This window comes from Coregonus lavaretus (assembly GCF_964263955.1).
Source record: "Coregonus lavaretus genome assembly, chromosome: 29".
NCBI lineage: Eukaryota > Metazoa > Chordata > Actinopteri > Salmoniformes > Salmonidae > Coregonus > Coregonus lavaretus.
Window position 1 is genome coordinate 19388060 of NC_140016.1, and position 17192 is coordinate 19405251.

Here is a 17192-nt window from a genome sequence, read left to right on the forward strand (position 1 = left end):
GGCTGCATGATTGAATAATGTGCAGCCTACTACTATAGGCCTAAATTATTTCAACCCTAAACAATTTTAACCCCTTGTTGCAAAATAACCTAATAGAAAAACACAGCAAACAACATTAAAAAGCCCAAAACATAAATAATAGCATTAAAACCATGCTCACAGCATTGAGTTAAGCTTAGGCTAGCTGATAGGAACACATTACAAAAGGGGACGACACATCCGCGAGAAACGGTATAGGCTACCTAGATAGCAATTTACATGTAAAGTTGATATTTTAGCCGACACACTCATCAGAATGAACAAATAGAAAAACATAGAGTAGCCTATGGGAAAGAAGGAAGGTGATGACCGTCAAATAGCGATGAATAGGAGTAAACTCTACTGGCCTTAAGTGGGATTTTCTGCATGTTCAGCACCATGGACAGCAACACTGAGGCTCCAGCAGCAAATCAGATACTCTCACACCTCGTCTCCATAGACAGTATTCTTTATTTTCTAACCTATTTCCAAAAAAGCCTACTCCAAGAGAGCAAATCTCCTATATCAACCCATTTTCAGTGAACTCAAAATGGTGCTCCTTGTATGTGAAACATCTTACACCCAATCAATGAATCAAAAAAGAACAGAATCACAGCACCCAACACAACTAAAATGATATGTCAGCACCTATACATCACCGCCTCAGTATTTCTCACTTCAGCTGAGGGGATCGAAGTAATCATACAATAGGCTTCATTACATATTACATCAAACCTGGATCACAAACAAATTACCTATAGAAAAGTTGTGATATTAAAGTACTGCCGTAATTTTGTTGTAGTTTTTCTACTGGATTTTTTTTTTTTTTTAAAGCATCGAACCTCGAATTTAGCTCTAATTGTTTTACAAAGTGTCTTAACTGAAAATATATAACACACAACAAGAGACTATTTTTGTTTATGAAAATGGCCTACCTCTGGGGGGGATGCGTCGGAGTCAACAAGTTCTTCAGCAAAGTCTGTTGGAGTTTTTGTCAGAGTCTGGTCCGCATGCAGCGTGTTGTCATTGTAAGATGTGAGGAACTTGAAGTCACTTGTGCGCGAACCCGTCGTCAGGTATGCGTCATAATTGTAAGTACTGCGGAGAGTTCCTGCGCCATCCACCTCTGCGTAGTTGGGAGGGAGATACGCACTGGGGATGGCGACCGCTCCGTCAAACAACAGTCTGGGCTTTCTCCTGCGGCAAAATCTCACGGCCAGGATGACAATAATGAAGGTGAGGAAAAAGGTGGAGACGGACACCAGCGCGATGATCAGATAAGAGGTGAGTTTGGAATTGCTCCCATCATAAGAGATATCTTTCAATTCTGGCACTTCAGCCAAGTTATCAGAAATCACTAAATACATGGTACAGGTGGCAGAGAGAGAAGGCTGTCCGTTATCGTTCACTGATACAATAAGGTTCTGTTTCATGCTGTCAGATTCAGAAATGTCCCGCTGTGTCCTGATCTCTCCACTGTGGAGCCCAATAGTGAAAAGTCCAGGATCAGTGGATTTGACTATATGATAGGACAGCCAGGCATTCTGGCCCGAATCAGCATCCACCGCTATCACCTTGGAAACCAGAGAGCCCCCATGCACAGCTTTGGGGACCAGCTCAGTCATGAAGGAGTTCCCCTCCGGGGCGGGGTATAGTATCTGAGGAGAGTTGTCATTAACATCCGTTATGAACACACTAACGGTGACATTGCTGCTGAGCGGAGGAGAACCGTTGTCTCTGGCCACCACTTGGGCTTTAAAACTCCTGAACTGCTCATAATCAAATGACCTCACAGCGTGGATCATCCCCGTGTCTCCGTTAACGGATAAAAACGAGGACACTGGGACACCATTCACCTCACCAGGTAAGAGAGAATAAATCACTGTTCCGTTCTGTCTCCAGTCTGGGTCCAGTGCAGTAACGGAACACACGGAGGCACCGGGTTTGTTATTTTCAATCACGTGGGCTTGATAGGACTGTTCCTCAAACACAGGTAGATTGTCGTTGACGTCAGCTACAGCTAACTGAATGCGTTTAGAGGAGGACAGAGGTGGAGAGCCCTCGTCGGTAGCAGTGATTGTAATGTTGTAATCAGACACTAGTTCACGGTCCAGTTCGCCCGTGGTCACCAGAGAATAGTAGTTTTTGATGGATGGCACCAGCTTAAAAGGAACGTTTTGCTGAATGGAGCAGCGGACCTGTCGGTTATTCTCAGAGTCTCTATCCTGGACGTTAATGATGCCCACCTCTGTACCAGGTGACGCGTTCTCAGGTATGGGGTTAGACAGAGATTGTAGATAAATCACAGGAGTGTTGTCATTAACATCAGTGATGTCTATTATGACTTTGACATATGAGGCTAAGCCTAAACCATCCTTTGCTTTGATATGCAGTTCAGAATATGACATTTCTTCAAAATCAATTGTGCCGATAACTCTGATTTCTCCAGTCTTCCGGTCGATAGAAAATAATTTGTCATCTTCCTCTGATACACGAGCGAAGTCATAAGACACTTCGCCATTCACTCCCTCATCTGCATCTGTAGTACTCACTGTAACCACTACAGTATCTAAAGGAGAGTTTTCAGGCAGACTGGCTTTATAGACGGCCTGGCTAAACACTGGGGCGTTATCGTTAGCATCCAGTACAGTGACGTGTATGAGGAGAGTACCTGATTTCTGCGGAGTGCCTCCATCTAGAGCTGTAAGCAATACATTGATTTCATTGCTTTGTTCACGATCAAGCTCTTTCTCTAGAACAAGCTCAACACTATTAGTATCAACGGTCAAAATGAAATGGTCATTTTTTTGTAAAGTGTACCTTTGCACTGCATTCTGTCCTATATCTGCATCGTGAGCCTGATCAAGTAAAAAACGAGCGCCTTTAACTGCTGATTCACTTATTTCAATGTTAATCACCTCGTCCTTAAATTGCGGAGAGTTATCATTTATATCTTGAACATGAAGACCGATACGTTGCAGCTCCAAAGGATTCTCCAACACAAGTTCCTGTTTTAAAACACACGAAGCCTTTTTGCCACAAAGCCCCTCTCTGTCAATTCTCTCCGCAACAATCAGATCCCCGGTACTCAGATTAATGTCACAATAACGTTTACGGTTCCCGTCGGCATCAACACGGGCCTTACGAGCGGACAGTCTGCTCGCCTCCAACCCGAGATCTTTGGCTATATTTCCAATAACATATCCGCTTTTCATCTCCTCCGGAAAAGAATAGCTCACGTCTCCATAGGCGGAGTGCAGCGGTAGAAGAACGAAAGCAAAGCCGCAGACAAGGCCCGTCACTGAAAATCCTTTGTATCCCATCCTGAGATTAAAACGTCAAAACACAATACAACCTTGATAATACAATGTAAACAAATAGTATTCCACAAAAAGATTCAGCTTGATAAAAATAATATCCTCAGCATGTTGAAGCAATCTGACCGTCTCCAGTCTTTTCAGCAGCTTAATGGCACCCGAACATCCGAGCCTTGTAACAACAGCAGTGGGTGGATAACTTGATCTATCCAAACACAGCTGGTGAACAGCGACACAATCAGTACTCTTTAGAAATTACACGTCAACATACATCCTTCTATATCTATATTTCAGGTAAAATCGTCATAGAAAGCTATATTTGTAGGCTGCATGATTGAATAATGTGCAGCCTACTACTATAGGCCTAAATTATTTCAACCCTAAATAATTTTAACCCCTTGTTGCAAAATAACCTAATAGAAAAACACAGCAAACAACATTAAAAAGCCCAAAACATAAATAATAGCATTAAAACCATGCTCACAGCATTGAGTTAAGCTTAGGCTAGCTGATAGGAACACATTACAAAAGGGGACGACACATCCGCGAGAAACGGTATAGGCTACCTACATAGCAAATTACATGTAAAGTTGATATTTTAGCCGACACACTCATCAGAATGAACAAACAGAAAAACAGAGAGTAGCCTATGGGAAAGAAGGAAGGTGATGACAGTCAAATAGCGATGAATAGGAGTAAACTCTACTGGCCTTAAGTGGGATTTTCTGCATGTTCAGCACCATGGACAGCAACACTGAGGCTCAAGCAGCAAATCAGATACTCTCACACCTCGTCTCCATAGACAGTATTCTTTATTTTCTAACCTATTTCCAAAAAAGCCTACTCCAAGAGAGCAAATCTCCTATATCAACCCATTTTCAGTGAACTCAAAATGGTGCTCCTTGTATGTGAAACATCTTACACCCAATCAATGAATCAAAAAAGAACAGAATCACAGCACCCAACACAACTAAAATGATATGTCAGCACCTATACATCACCGCCTCAGTATTTCTCACTTCAGCTGAGGGGATCGAAGTAATCATATAATAGGCTTCATTACATATTACATCAAACCTGGATCACAAACAAATTACCTATAGAAAAGTTGTGATATTAAAGTACTGCCGTAATTTTGTTGTAGTTTTTCTACAGGAAAAAATTTATTTTACAAAGCATCGAACCTCTAATTGTAGCTCTAATTGTTTTACAAAGTGTCTTAACTGAAAATATATAAAACACAACAAGAGACTATTTTTGTTTATGAAAAAGGCTTACCTCTGGGGGGGATGCGTCGGAGTCGTCAAGTTCTTCAGCAAAGTCTGTAGGAGTTTTTGTCAGAGTCTGGTCCGCATGCAGCGTGTTGTCATTGTAAGATGTGAGGAACTTGAAGTCACTTGTGCGCGAACCCGTTGTCAGGTATGCATCATAATTGTAAGTACTGCGGAGAGTTCCAGCGCCGTCCACCTCTGCGTAGTTCGGAGGGAGATATGCGCTGGGGATGGCGACCGCTCCATCAAACAACAGTCTGGGCTTTCTCCTGCGGCAAAACCTCACGGCCAGGATGACAATAATGAATGTGAGGAAAAAGGTGGAGACGGACACCAGCGCGATGATCAGATAAGAGGTGAGTTTGGAATTGCTCTCATCATAAGAGATATCTTTCAATTCTGGCACTTCAGCCAAGTTATCAGAAATCAATAAATACATGGTACAGGTGGCAGAGAGAGAGGGCTGTCCGTTATCTTTCACTGACACAATAAGGTTCTGTTTCATGCTGTCAGATTCAGAAATGTCCCGCTGTGTCCTGATCTCTCCACTGTGGAGCCCAATAGTGAAAAGTCCCGGATCAGTGGATTTGACTATATGATAGGACAGCCAGGAATTCTGGCCCGAGTCAGCATCCACCGCTATCACCTTGGAAACCAGAGAGCCCCCATGCACAGCTTTGGGGACCAGCTCGGTCATGAAGGAGTTTCCCTCAGGGGCGGGGTATAGTATCTGAGGAGAGTTGTCATTCACATCCGTTATGAACACACTAACCATGACGTTGCTGCTGAGCGGAGGAAAACCGTTGTCTCTGGCCACCACTTGGACTTTAAAACTACTGAACTGCTCATAATCAAACGACCTCACAGCGTGGATCACCCCTGTGTCTCCATTAACGGATAGAAATGAGGACACCGGGACACCGTTCACTTCACCAGGTAAAAGAGAATAAATCACTGTTCCGTTCTGTCTCCAGTCTGGGTCTCGTGCAGTAACAGAACACACGGAGGAACTGGGTTTGTTATTTTCAGTCACGTGGGCTTTATAGGACTGTTCCTCAAACACAGGTGGGTTGTCGTTGACGTCAGCTACAGATAACTGAATACTTTTAGAGGAGGACAGAGGTGGAGAGCCCTCGTCGGTGGCAGTGATTGTAATGTTGTAATCAGACACTAGTTCACGGTCCAGTTCGCCCGTGGTCACCAGAGAATAGTAGTTTTTGATGGATGGCACCAGCTTAAAAGGAAAGTTTTGCTGAATGGAGCAGCGGACCTGTCGGTTATTCTCAGAGTCTCTATCCTGCAGATTAATGATGCCCACCTCTGTACCTGGTGACGCGTTCTCTGGTATGGGGTTCGTCAGAGATTGTAGATATATCACAGGGGCGTTGTCATTAACATCAGTGATTTCTATTATCAATGTAGAGTAGGATGCTAACCCTAAACCATCCTTTGCACTGATCTGCATTTCATATGAAGACTCCTTTTCATAATCTACTGGCCCAACAACTGTAATTTTTCCAGTCTTATGATCAAGATAAAATACATTGCTATTTTCATCTGAAACATCATCAAATTCATATGTAACTTCTCCATTCACTCCCTCATCTGCATCTGTAGCACTCACTGTAACCACTACAGTATCTAAAGGAGAGTTTTCAGGCAGACTGGCTTTATAGACGGCCTGGCTAAACACTGGGGTATTATCGTTAGCATCCAGTACAGTGACGTGTATGACTACAGTACCTGATCTCTGTGGAGTGCCTCCGTCCATCGCTGTCAGTAATACTTTTATTTCATGCTGCCCCTCACGGTCTAGCTCTTTGTCTAAGACTAACTCGCTGTATTTGCGTCCACCACTTTTTGTTTTGACATTCAAAATAAAATGTTCATTTCGTTGTAGTGTATAGCTCTGAACCGTATTCTGTCCTATATCAGCATCATGGGCCTCATCTAGAGAAAAGCGAACGCCTTTGTCTGCTGATTCCCTAATATCCATTTTGATAATATCCTTTTTAAACTGTGGGGAATTATCATTTATATCTTGAACATGAAGAATAATACGGTGAAGCTCCAAAGGATCTTCAAGGACAAGTTCCTGTTTTAAAACGCACGAAGCCTTCTTGCCACAAAGCCCCTCTCTGTCAATCCTTTCAGCTATAGTCAAATCTCCCGTACTCAGATCAATGTCACAATACCGTTCGTGGTTCCCTTCGGTAACAATACGGGCCTTACGAGCGGACAGTCTGCTCGCCTCCAGCCCGAGATCCTTAGCTATATTTCCAACAACGGATCCGCGTTTCATCTCCTCCGGAAAAGAAAAGCTCACTTCTCCATAGGCGGAGTGTAGTCTTACAATAAAGAAAGCAAAGCCGCAGACCAGGCCTGTCACCGATATTCCTTTGTGCCCCATCCTGGGATTAAAACGCCAAAACACAATATAGCCTTGATAATACAATGTAAACAAATAGTATTCCACAAAAAGAGTCAGCTTGATGAAAATAATAACCTCCAAATGTTCAAGCAATCTGATCGTGACCAATATTTTCTGCAGAATGACACCCGAGCACCCGAGCCTTGTTACAACACCAGTGGGTGGAGAACTGGATCTGTTCAAACACAGCTGGTGAACAGCGACACTTTGCGTAATCAAAATAAATTACATTATTTACTTACAGTTGTCTTAATGTTTCACTGACAAGTGGTTATAAATACCCCTAAGTAAGTTTAATTAGTTAATTAACTATTGGAAAACGAAAGAGAAACACAGAAAAAACAAAAAAAGTATATTTAACATAGAAACATAAATGATTGCCTAAAAATCACCCCCACTCTATTTTCATCAGTTAAGATCAGGTATAACGAATATAAAATACAACACATCAACAAGAGGCTACAATGTAATATATCAGATGCTGGTTCCTCAGCCAGAGCAAACTCATAACTGCTATAGAAAAAAAACAGAGCATGGCAAGGAAAGAGGATATGACGGTCAAAGAGCGATCAATAGTAAAGCGTACTGGTTTAAAATAGGATATTAGACATTTCAGCACCATGGACAGTGACACAGCAAGGACTCTCGTTGCTCTTCAGACACTCTCACACCACTTTTCCTACCACTCTGTTACTAATAAATACAAAGGCCCAAATAACTGGAATCATTTACTTATAGATATCAGGGAATTAAAATCACACAGTGAAGTTAAGAAATCCCATTTTTAAATGTTAAGAACAAACTGTTTGTGTTTTTAACTTGTAGAAACGTCACCATGTAAAAATGTTTGTAATTATGTATATATATATATTATCACCAGCCTACTCAGCGTTGTTAGTTGTATTTGTTATTAGTTGTAGGCTTATTAGTAGGTCTACAACAACATTATTTTATGCTCATAATGTACGTTTTTATTATTATTATTACTACTATTATTACTACTATTAATATTTGTGTTATTATTATTTCATTGTTATTATTATTATTTCATTGTTATTGTTATTATTATTATTATTATTATTATTATTATTATTATTATTATTATTATTATTATTAGACAGTAGTTGCCAAATTATTCTTGTTAATAAGTATTGTTTGTTTTTTGGGGGATTTTTTTTATTTGGACATTCTTTAAACCGAGAAGGTGCAACTCAAGAGATTTCATACTGCAATATTTGTAATAAATAACTCTAAACACACAGTATTTCTCTTTTCTAACCTATTTTCAAACAGGCTTTCACTCCTCCAGTGACAAAAACATAATAGCAATTCATTGTCAGTGTGCCCATAATCACAAAACCGTGAAGAATAGGCTATTATGTGAAAAATCTACCAATTCTTTCAATCACAAAAAGAGCATACCACATTACAACAAGCAAACCACGTATAATATAGCACCTCGGGATTTCTCAAGTAAATTGCGACGGAATTGAAATAATCATCTAAAACATTTAAAATATAATGAAACGAAAGTATAAAGAACTTGCCTTATAGTCAAGATGGGGTAAGTACGAAAAGTGGTTTCTCCAGAAAAAAAGTGATTATATAAAGCATATTAGCTGCAATTGTATAATAGTATAGCCTTAATACTATCATATAGGCCTAAAAACAAATCTAATGTATTATTATTATTTGCATTAAAGGCCTACCTCTGGTGACCCCTCGGAATCGTCCAATTCTTCAGCAAAGTCTGTAGGAGTTTTTGTCAGAGTCTGGTCCGCATGCAGCGTGTTGTCATTGTAAGTTGTGAGGAACTTGAAGTCACTTGTGCGCGAACCCGTCGTCAGGTATGCGTCATAATTGTAAGTACTACGGAGAGTTCCCGCGCCATCCACCTCTGCGTAGTTGGGAGGGAGATATGCGCTGGGGATGGCGACCGCTCCGTCAAACAACAGTCTGGGCTTTCTCCTGCGGCAAAACCTCACGGCCAGGATGACAATAATGAAGGTGAGGAAAAAGGTGGATACGGACACCAGCGCGATGATCAGATAAGAGGTGAGTTTGGAATTACTCTCATCATAAGAGATATCTTTCAGTTCTGGCACTTCAGCCAAGTTATCAGAAATCACTAAATACATGGTACAGGTGGCAGAGAGAGAAGGCTGTCCGTTATCTTTCACTGACACAATAAGGTTCTGTTTCATGCTGTCAGATTCAGAAATGTCCCGCTGTGTCCTGATCTCTCCACTGTGGAGACCAATAGTGAAAAGTCCCGGATCAGTGGATTTGACTATATGATAGGACAGCCAGGCGTTCTGGCCGGAGTCCGAGTCCACCGCTATCACCTTGGAAACCAGAGAGCCCCCATGCACAGTTTTGGGGACCAGCTCAGTCATGAAGGAGTTCCCCTCCGGGGCGGGGTATAGTATCTGAGGAGAGTTGTCATTCACATCCGTTATGAACACACTAACGGTGACATTGCTGTTGAGCGGAGGAGAACCGTTGTCTCTGGCCGCCACATGGACTTTAAAACTCCTGAACTGCTCATAATCAAACGACCTCACAGAGTGGATCACCCCCGTGTCTCCGTTAACGGATAAAAACGAGGACACCGGGACACCGTTCACTTCACCAGGTAAAATAGAATAAATCACTGTTCCGTTCTGTCTCCAGTCTGGGTCCAGTGCAGTAACGGAACACACGGGGGCACCAGGTTTGTTATTTTCAGTCACGTGGGCTTGATAGGACTGTTCCTCAAACACAGGTGGGTTGTCGTTGACATCAGCTACAGATAACTGAATACTTTTAGAGGAGGACAGAGGTGGAGAGCCCTCGTCGGTAGCAGTGATTGTAATGTTGTAATCAGACACTAGTTCACGGTCCAATTCGCCCGTGGTTACCAGAGAATAGTAGTTTTTGATGGATGGCACCAGCTTAAAAGGAACGTTTTGCTGAATGGAGCAGCGGACCTGTCGGTTATTCTCAGAGTCTCTATCCTGCACGTTAATGATGCCCACCTCTGTACCTGGTGACGCGTTCTCAGGTATGGGGTTAGTCAGAGATTTTAGATATATCACAGGGGCGTTGTCATTAACATCAGTTATTTCAATAATTACTTTTGAATCAGATGAAAGACCATATCCATCTTTACCCTCAATGCGCATTTCATATTTTGGGTCACCTTCGAAATCTATTGGTCCTATCACCTTAATTTCGCCAGTACTGTGACCCAAAGAAAACACTTTTCTTGCTTTGTCTGATATGCGACTGAATTCATACGTAACCTCCCCATTAATTCCCCCATCTGCATCCGTAGCACTCACTGTAACCACTACAGTATTTAAAGGAGAGTTTTCAGGCAGACTGGCTTTATAGACGGCCTGGCTAAACACGGGGGTATTATCGTTAGCATCCAGTACAGTGACGTGTATGACTACAGTACCTGATCTCTGCGGAGTGCCTTCATCTACAGCTGTAATAAGTAAACTCATCTCTTGCTTTTCCTCACGATCTAGTTCTTTCTCTAAAACCAACTCGACGTTCTTTCCTCCATCTGTGTAATCGTGAATAGCCAGCACAAAATGTTCATTCCTTTCTAATGTATACCTTTGCACTGCATTTTGTCCTATGTCTGCGTCATGTGCCTCGTTAATTCGATAGCGAGCCCCTTTGTCTGCCGATTCTCTAATTTCCAATTTGATTGTATCTTTCGGGAAAATGGGTGAATTATCATTGACATCCTCAACAAGGAGCGATATCTGATGCAACTCCAATGGACGTTCTAGAACCAACTCGAATTTAAGCATACACAAAACCTTCTCTCCACAAAGCTCCTCCCTGTCAATCCTGTCCGCAACAATCAAATCTCCGGTACTCAGATTAATGTCACAATAACGTTGATTTTCCCCCTCGGTATCAATTCGGGCCTTACGAGCGGAAAGTCTGCTCGCCTCCAGCCCGAGATCTTTGGCTATATTTCCAATAACAGATCCGTGTTTCATCTCCTCCGGAAAAGAATAGCTCAGGTCTCCATAGGCGGAGTGCAGCGTTACAATAAAGAAAGCAAAGCCGCAGACCAGGCCTGTCACCGAGATTCCTTTGTGCCCCATCTTGGGATTAAAAATAGACAACCATATAGATATTCTAATGAAATACTCCAGAAAAAAATTCAGTTTGCTGAAAATAATATCCACCGAATTTACAAGCGATCTGACCACCTCCAATCTTTTCTGCAGTTAAACGACACCCGAACAGCGAGCCTTATAACAACACCAGTGGGTTGAGAACTGTAATTATTCAAACACAGCTGGTGAACAGCGACACATTGAGTACTTAACAGAAATTACATATGTTAACTAATATCATTCTAAGTCTATATTTCACGAAAAGTTGTCATATGAATCTATTGTCCTATAAGTAGAGTGCATGATTGATTACTGTAACTATTTGGGGGAAATCAACCGAAGCTTATGGCCATAACTAGAAACTCAGAAAACGTCAGTAAAAAAACCAAAACATAACTCATGGCATTAAAATCCATCTCAGACTATTTTCACGAGTTAAGACATAGATTAGGTGGAATAAATACGTTCCAAAGGGAACACATCTGCAAGAAAATGTACAGGTCTGCATTATAAGTATTACATTTATAGTACAGGTATTTTACTTAACACAAACTCATCAAGTGCGATACAGAAAACTGAGAGTATGGGAATGAATGTAAGCGAGGACAGTCAAACAGCGATGAAAAGTAAACCACAAGGCTTTAAAAAGGATTTCAGCACGGTGGACAGCGACACACCAAAGCCCCCGCATTTCAGACACTCACAACGCTTCTCTCATCACTCTGTCTTAGTAGCCCTCCACAAACTGCATTTATATTTTGTAACCCCTTTCAAAATAGAACTCCACTAGAACAGCCCAAACTACTAACCATTTTTTTTTTTACCTCAAACGTGCAGCGTGTAGGCCTTTGTTAACAATATAACAACTCAAACCACGTACTGTATTAGCATCAATATTTTTTCACCTAAATTGTGAGGGGACAGTAATTATCATCAACACATTACAAATAACATAAACCTAAAGCAAGTGGTGGAAAAAGTAGTCAATTGTCATACTTGAGTAAATGTAAAGATACCTTAGTAGAAAATGACTTGAGTAAAAGTGGAAGTCACCCAGTAATATACTACTTGAGTAAAAGTCTAAAAGTAATTATATAAAATTCTTGCTACCAATAGAATGTTATTTATATGGGGGATACAATCTTCCCATGTCACGATCGTCTAATGAGGAGGACCAATGCGCAGCGTTGAAGGTGAACATGACTTTATTAAATTAAAGCCTAAACACGAAAACAACAAACAATGACGAAACGTGAAGTCCTCCGTTACAATGACTGACAAGGAACAAAAACCCACAACACTAAGGTGAACACTGACAGTTTAAATATGGCTCCCAATCAGAGATAACGAGCCGACAGCTGACACTCGTTACCACTGATTGGGAGTCACACGACCAAACAATGAAACACAACCAAATACAACACAACCAAATGAACACACCCTGGCTCAAAATACACAGTCCCGGAGCCAGAGCGTGACAGTACCCCCCCCTAAAGGCGCGGACTCCGACCGCTCCTACACCCCAAATAGGGAAGGGCTGGGTGGGTATTGCTCCTCGGAGGCGGCTCCGGCTCCGGGCTTGACCACCACCCTACTACAATCCCCCCGCAGTGTCCCCAGTCCGATCTGACCCAGTTAGCTGGATCAGGACTGCCGACGCGCACCCCTGGCTTGGCGCGTGAGGCAGGAATGGACCGGACCTGGCAGACGATACGCACCCTTTGCATGGTGCGTGGAGCCGGAACAGGCCTCACCAGGCTGAAGACTCGCATCCCTGGCTTGGTGCGAGTAGCAGGAATGGGCTGAATCCGGCTGACGACTCGCACCCTTGGCTTGGTGCGAGTAGCAGGAATGGGCTGAATCCGGCTGACGACTCGCACCCTTGGCTTGGTGCGAGTAGCAGGAATGGGCTGAATCCGGCTGACGACTCGCACCCTTGGCTTGGTGCGAGTAGCAGGAATGGGCTGAATCCGGCTGACGACTCGCACCCTTGGCTTGGTGCGAGTAGCAGGAATGGGCTGAATCCGGCTGACGACTCGCACCCTTGGCTTGTTGCGAGTAGCAGGAATGGGCCGGACTGGGCTGGCGACGTGCACCACAGACCTGGTGCGGAGAGCAGGAACGGGCAGAGCCGGGCTGACGAGACGCACCACAGGCTTGATGCGGAGAGCAGGCACGGGCAGAGCCGGGCTGACGACGCACACCACTGGCTTGGTGCGGGAAGCTTGGATGGGCCGGACTGTACTGGGGACACACACCACTGGTCCTACACCGGGATCTGGAACGGGCCGGACCGGACTGGCAACACACGCCAGTACCTCTCGCCGTGCCTCTACTTCCTCCATCCCCTCTTCGACCAGTGGCCCCCGTAACCCGGCGGCCTTCTCCGGCAACCCACTGGGCCGCTCTATCGCGGCCTCCTGCTGGTCCGACGTCGTGAGCCCCCCCCTAAAAATTTTCGGGCGTCTCTCCTACCCGTGGACCAGGTCTCCATATCCCTCGCCAGCCTCTCGCCCTTCTGCCATAGTGTCAAGCCCTTCTCCTCCTCACTCGGCTTGACCCAGTCCAGGAGGCGAAGGAGATCTGTGAGGGATCTCCCTGGCGACGGCTCCTGGACACGCTGCTTGGTCCCATCTTGGTGGGTTTTTCTGTCACGATCGTCTAATGAGGAGGACCAATGCGCAGCGTTGAAGGTGAACATGACTTTATTAAATTAAAGCCTAAACACGAAAACAACAAACAATGACGAAACGTGAAGTCCTCCGTTACAATGACTGACAAGGAACAAAAACCCACAACACTAAGGTGAACACTGACAGTTTAAATATGGCTCCCAATCAGAGATAACGAGCCGACAGCTGACACTCGTTACCACTGATTGGGAGTCACACAACCAAACAATGAAACACAACCAAATACAACACAACCAAATGAACACACCCTGGCTCAAAATACACAGTCCCGGAGCCAGAGCGTGACATCCCAGCTCTGCAGATTTAGCTGCGAAGAGATAGAATCATTCGATAATTTGTTTGGGTACTGTCCGTTTGTAGCTTGTTTTTGGACACAGGTCCAGGAATGGCTAAATGATTGCAATATTTACCTGGAGCTAACCTTGCAGATAGCATTACTGGGTGATCTGAAAAGTCATAGTTAATCGATCAACAGTATAATAATACTTTTAGCAAAAATGTTTATTTTCAATTCACAGTCTGTAGACACAATGAGAATAGAAAGGTTCAGAACTTTTGTAAAACATCACAGTACAGTTGAAAAATATATGGCAAATAGAAATCCTATATGGATGGTGTTAAGAGATAGATGGGTGGTGTTGAATGGAGTTGAAGGATGGGACTAATAACAACTAACAACAAACAATAACAATATAACTAATAATGTAAGCATACTGTGTCCATTATAAGTATATAGGTTGTAGGTTGGGAGTTTTGTGAAAGAGCACAGTTAGAAAGATATGGCATATAGAAGCAAACCGGATGGACATCATGAAAATGATCGGAGAGGTTGAGAGTAGAAGAAGTTCAGGAGAAAAAACAAACAAAATATAATTATTGTAAAAATGACTGTGTCCATAAAATGTAGATAGTAAGTATAAGTTGGAAGTAGAGGCCTAAGCATTGTTGTTCACTAGTTTACTCCAAGTAGGGAAAGGGTGATGGGGTTGGAAAGTAATAAAGGGGAATAGATTTTTTTTTAAGGCTATGTGTATGTATGTATGTATGTATGTATGTATGTATGTGTGTATGTATGTGTGTATATATATGTATTTGTATGTGTATGTATATATATATATATATATATATATATATATATATATATATATATATATATATATATATATATATATACTGTATGGGGTTAGTCAGAGATTTGAGATAAATCAGAGGGGCGTTGTCATTAACATCAGCTATTTCTACTATCAACGTAGCATACCCTAAGCTGTCCTTCACACTGATTTACATTTCATTCTTCTTCATAATCTAGTGACCCAACAACTCTAATTTGTCTTGTCTTATAGTTTAGAGAAAACACATTACTTTTTTCATCTGAAACATGGTCAAAGCCATATGTTACTTTGCCGTTGGGTCCCTCATCTGCATCCGTAGAACTCACGGTATCCACTAACCGAGAGTTTTCAGGCAGACTGGCTTTATAGACCGGGGAATTATCGTTAGCATCCAGTACAGTGACGTGTATGACTACAGTACCAGATTTATTCGGAGTGCCTCCATCAGATGCAATTAGTATTAGATTTATCTCATGCTCCTTTTCACGATCTAACTCCTTGTCTAACACTAATTCACCGTACCTGCGTCCCCCATTTTTTGTATTAACATTCAATATGAAGTGGTCATTATTTTCTAGTGTATAGCTCTGAACCGTATTTTGTCCTATGTCAGCATCATGGGCCTCGTCTAGAGAAAAACCAGCCCCTTTGTCTGCAGATTCTCTTATTTCCATTTTGATAATCTCTTCCTTAAATTGTGGAGAATGATCATTAATATCCTGAACGTGAAGACAACTCCAAAGGATTCTCCAATACAAATTCCTGTTTTAAAACGCACAAAGCCTTCTTGCCACAAAGACCATCTCTGTCAATCCTTTCTGCAACAATCAAATCCCCGGTACTCAGATTAACGTCACAATAACGCTTTTGGTTCCCGTCGGTGTCAATACGGGCCTTACGAGCAGACATTCCTGTTGCCTCCAGCCCGAGATCCTTGGCTATATTTCCAATCACAGATCCGCGTTTAATCTCCTCAAGAAAAGAAAAGATCACGTCTCCATAGGCTAAGTGCAGCCGTAGAAGAAAAAAAACAAAGCCGCAGACCTGTCACCGAAATTCCTTTGTGACTCATCCTGGGATTAAAAATGTCAAAATAACATATAGTCTAAATACTGCAATGAAAACAAATAGTATTCCACAAAAAGATACAGTTTGATCAAAATGGTATCCTCAAAATGTGCATGCTATGTATGTCCGTGTCCACTCTTTTCCGCAGCTAAATGGTACACGAACACCCAATCCTTATAACAACACCAGTGTGAGGAGAACAGTATCTATAAAAACTTAGCTGGTGAACAGCGACACAGTGAGTACCCTTCAGATATAAGGCTATACACATTACCTGATATTCTTTTATATGTTTCACGAAAAGTCGTTCTAGGCCTATGAGTAACCTAGGCTGAATTGATTGATAAACTATTGGGAATAACCAAAGAGAAGACCATGAAATGGCATTATAAAAATCACAAAAACATTAATTATTGCCAATCATCCTGTTTTGATATGAGTTAAGCTCAGGTGGAATTAATACATTATCCAATAGAACACATGCGAGAGGGGGTTCAGTAGGCTACTATTCAAATATCAAATGTATGCAATTGATAGTGCTGGTCATTCAGCCACAACAAACTCAAAACAGAAAGTATGGCAAGGAATGAAAGTTATGACAGTCAACAACCATAATTAGTAAACCCTACTGGCATAGAAGGGGACTGTATGCATTTTCAGCACCATGGACAGCGACACAGCGAGGTGCAGCCCGTCAGACACTTAACACCGCTTCTCTCATCACTGAGTATAAATAGCTCTCCATATAAAGAACGTTTTTATCTTATTCCTAAAACAAGCAAAATATCCCTTCACTCCAACAGAGCCAAATATCAACCCATTTCCATTAACCTCAAAACTGTGCAGAGTGTGTGTGAAAAATCTAATCACAAACAGTAGGCTACATATCCCATATCACAAACTACAAAACATAATATTAGCATCCGTGGATTTCTCACTTTAACTTAGAGGGGATTTAAATAATCAACCAATGCGTTGCAAAGAACATCACACCTGGACAACAAACAAGATGCCTAAATAGACAAGCTGAATTATTCATTCCTGTGGACCCATGAGGAGAATGATTTTCTCCATCCTAATTTTTTTGGAAACCATCTTAGCTGTAATTGAATGAAAATATAGCCATATTCCAAAAAATATTAAGCCAAAAGTAGTTTA

At 42.2% G+C, this 17192-nt stretch overlaps 3 protein-coding genes across 3 annotated transcripts; all 3 read right to left on the reverse strand.

The window, feature by feature from the left end:
* Positions 1–926: 926 nt before the first annotated feature.
* Positions 927–3341, reverse strand: LOC311104588 (protocadherin gamma-A11-like; the record flags this gene model as incomplete). Its single annotated transcript, XM_084146463.1, has 1 exon — positions 927–3341. The coding sequence occupies one exon, from the start codon at positions 3339–3341 to the stop codon at positions 927–929; it is 2415 nt and encodes an 804-aa protein (XP_084002589.1).
* A 1245-nt stretch (positions 3342–4586) lies between these two features.
* Positions 4587–7016, reverse strand: LOC311104589 (protocadherin beta-15-like; the record flags this gene model as incomplete). Its single annotated transcript, XM_084146464.1, has 1 exon — positions 4587–7016. One exon carries the CDS (start codon positions 7014–7016, stop codon positions 4587–4589), a length of 2430 nt encoding a protein of 809 aa, XP_084002590.1.
* Positions 7017–8734: 1718 nt separating this feature from the next.
* Positions 8735–11146, reverse strand: LOC311105119 (protocadherin beta-16-like; the record flags this gene model as incomplete). The annotated part of the gene is made up of 1 exon (XM_084147142.1): positions 8735–11146. The coding sequence occupies one exon, from the start codon at positions 11144–11146 to the stop codon at positions 8735–8737; it is 2412 nt and encodes an 803-aa protein (XP_084003268.1).
* Between the last annotated feature and the right edge of the window lie 6046 nt (positions 11147–17192).